We start from the raw sequence: 2,241 nt of genomic DNA, 5'->3' as shown, positions 1-2,241 counted from the left end.
AAAAGGATATTTCAGGCTATAAAAAATAAGTTCTCATTAATTTAAAAAAAATAATAATAATAACATGTCCAGGTTATCAGAATCATTTTTCCTAACCCCCCATGTGCATTAAACTCAGAAAACCTAACCACTTGCTCAAAGAACGAGTGACTCGTTTTGCATGAAAGCAAATTTCGCACTGTAAAAATCACAAGAGTCGTTTTGACTCTAAGGAAGCCAGAGGTACGTTCACCAGAAAGAGGAGTTTCTCAAGTTTCAGACCAGGTTGCATACTCCCTGTCTTCCTTGACTAGTGACCAACGAGAGAATCCCGGCAAATGTGCCGAGGGACCCCCATCTTAAGGGGCTCTGACTCCACCGGCCCAATAGGGGGCGCCCAAACCCCTGCTTTTCCCGCCAAATCGGCGGCGCTCCGGCCGCGGCTCGCGCAGCCTCCTCGAGCCCGCAGAGCCTCTTCCGGGTCAGCGCGCAGAGACGTGCGGAACCCGGATGCAGACGCGAGCGCGGCTATATAAGCGCCTCGCAGGCCGTGCATCTTTCTCTTTCAGGAAGACGCTGCTGCTGTTTAGCGACCTCGTCGCTCCCGCTCCTGACTCACCGCTGTTCGCTCTCGCCGAGGAACAAGTCGGTCAGGAAGCCGCGCCGCAGCCATGGTGAGGCGGAGGGCGGCGCCGCGCGGTTGCGGCGGTGGCGGGACTCGGCCCCGGGGCTCGCGCTCTTCTGGGGACGGATGCCGGGATGGGGGGAGGCGGTGAGTAGACGGGACCCTAGTCAGGGAGCTCCTGAAATGGCGGAGGGACCCGGGAAGGTGTTGAAAACGCTTGTCTGAAGAATGGACAGATTTTTTTAAAGTTTTCGGTGTTCTTCTCACTTGTACAATAGGCTTTTAAAGATACCGGAAAGACACCCGTGGAACCGGAGGTGGCGATCCACCGAATTAGAATCACTCTAACCAGCCGCAACGTCAAGTCTCTGGAGAAGGGTCGGTCCAGTGGCTTCTGAGTGGGACCCTTGGGCCAAAAGAGCGATGAGTTTGACTTGTGCTCTACGGGATTGACCCAAAGCGGAAGGAAAGGGACAGGCCGCTTCCCTTGAAGTGACAAAAGAGGGGTCACGTGTAATTCTTACTGTCTTTTAACACCACAGTTGGCGATGAGGAGATAATCACTTGTTGAATTAAAATGATAGTTTTATACGCTATTCTGAGCCAGCAGCAGTTAAAATTGCTTAAGCCGCCTTCGGTTGTTCCGAGTGAACTGAAAGGCCGTTTTCTTTCTCTAGTGTGTGCTGACTTGATCAGAGGTGCGAAGGAAAAGAATCTCAAAGTGAAAGGACCCGTGCGCATGCCCACCAAGGTGAGGTGGGCCGCGGGCGGGGGTGGGAGTCTCCGAACAGCTGGCCTGCGAGGCCGAGTTTTACCCTTGAGTGGGAGGGGTTTGGCTGCCGAAAGTGTTCAAGGGGTGCTAACAATACAAACCCAAATAAAAGTTGCTGGGAGAGGTTGGTTCAGAGTAGGTACCTAACTTTTAAGAGGTAGCAGTGGAAGCCGTTTTGCTGCTGTACGGTTGGTGTGTGGTGGTGCTTTACAGTCACAAACGCACCCAGGGTCGCCGAGTGAAGGTGGCCTTGCAAATTGACAGGATCTGAAAACCTGTGTATGGGAAGAGGAAGGGTGCCTTGGGAAAATTTTAGGTGGAATGCTTCAGAGTAATAGAGATGATGAGCGGAGAACCATTGATTTCCCTTGTCTTCTGTTGCAGACTCTGAGAATCACCACAAGAAAAACTCCCTGCGGGGAGGGTTCCAAGACTTGGGATCGGTTTCAGATGAGGATCCACAAACGACTCATTGACCTGCACAGCCCTTCTGAGATTGTTAAACAGATTACTTCCATCAGTATTGAGCCGGGAGTTGAGGTTGAAGTCACCATTGCAGATGCTTAAATCAGCCTTTTTAATAAATTGACTATCAGTTGTTAAACTTTGTTGGCTTTTATTCACGATAATGGCAAAGTTGAGGGAATGTAGAGCTGAACTATGAATTCTACTTTTCAAGTGGAATCAAAATACAATGGATATGCTATGGAGGTCCACCCTGTTTTCATATGTATTTCTTAGAAGCTGCTAAAAGCAGTTTACACTAAGAATCATGGGACAACTGAATTCTATTTAAACAGTACTTGAGACCTGATTGCTGAAGATGGTGTGATGGTTCATAATTGACTGCATATTGGAGCTTTTC

The 2,241-nt window shown here is 49.7% G+C and overlaps 1 protein-coding gene and 1 non-coding gene across 3 annotated transcripts; both read left to right on the top strand.

Moving 5' to 3' along the window:
* The first annotated feature begins 471 nt into the window (after nucleotides 1-471).
* On the top strand, nucleotides 472-1,996 carry RPS20 (ribosomal protein S20). Of its 2 annotated transcripts, none has more exons than XM_066264660.1 (4): nucleotides 472-751; nucleotides 883-982; nucleotides 1,282-1,355; nucleotides 1,761-1,996. In XM_066264660.1, the coding sequence occupies exons 1-4, from the start codon at nucleotides 731-733 to the stop codon at nucleotides 1,941-1,943; spliced, it is 378 nt and encodes a 125-aa protein (XP_066120757.1). In that variant the 5' UTR covers nucleotides 472-730; the 3' UTR covers nucleotides 1,944-1,996. The 2 variants fall into 2 exon arrangements, with proteins under 2 accessions (XP_066120757.1, XP_066120758.1); XM_066264661.1 differs by having other exon boundaries at nucleotides 520-653; nucleotides 1,761-1,992.
* Nucleotides 1,148-1,213, top strand: LOC136332464 (small nucleolar RNA U54). Its single transcript, XR_010730722.1, has one exon. It is a non-coding gene; the product is annotated as a small nucleolar RNA U54 (small nucleolar RNA).
* Nucleotides 1,997-2,241: the final 245 nt, after the last annotated feature.

This window comes from Saccopteryx bilineata, chromosome 3, assembly GCF_036850765.1.
Source record: "Saccopteryx bilineata isolate mSacBil1 chromosome 3, mSacBil1_pri_phased_curated, whole genome shotgun sequence".
Lineage (NCBI taxonomy): Eukaryota > Metazoa > Chordata > Mammalia > Chiroptera > Emballonuridae > Saccopteryx > Saccopteryx bilineata.
Note: the sequence above shows the minus strand (reverse complement) of the source record. Positions and strands in the feature narration are given on the sequence as shown.

What these genes read in the sequence shown, in the direction of transcription:
- RPS20 (XM_066264660.1), top strand. Translation starts at nt 731, where the DNA reads ATGCCGGGATGGGGGGAGGCG. An exon ending in CGTCAAGTCTCTGGAGAAGG is followed by an intron (nt 983 to 1,281) that starts GTCGGTCCAGTG and finishes TTCTTTCTCTAG; the next exon opens with TGTGTGCTGACTTGATCAGA. An exon ending in CCGTGCGCATGCCCACCAAG is followed by an intron (nt 1,356 to 1,760) that starts GTGAGGTGGGCC and finishes CTTCTGTTGCAG; the next exon opens with ACTCTGAGAATCACCACAAG.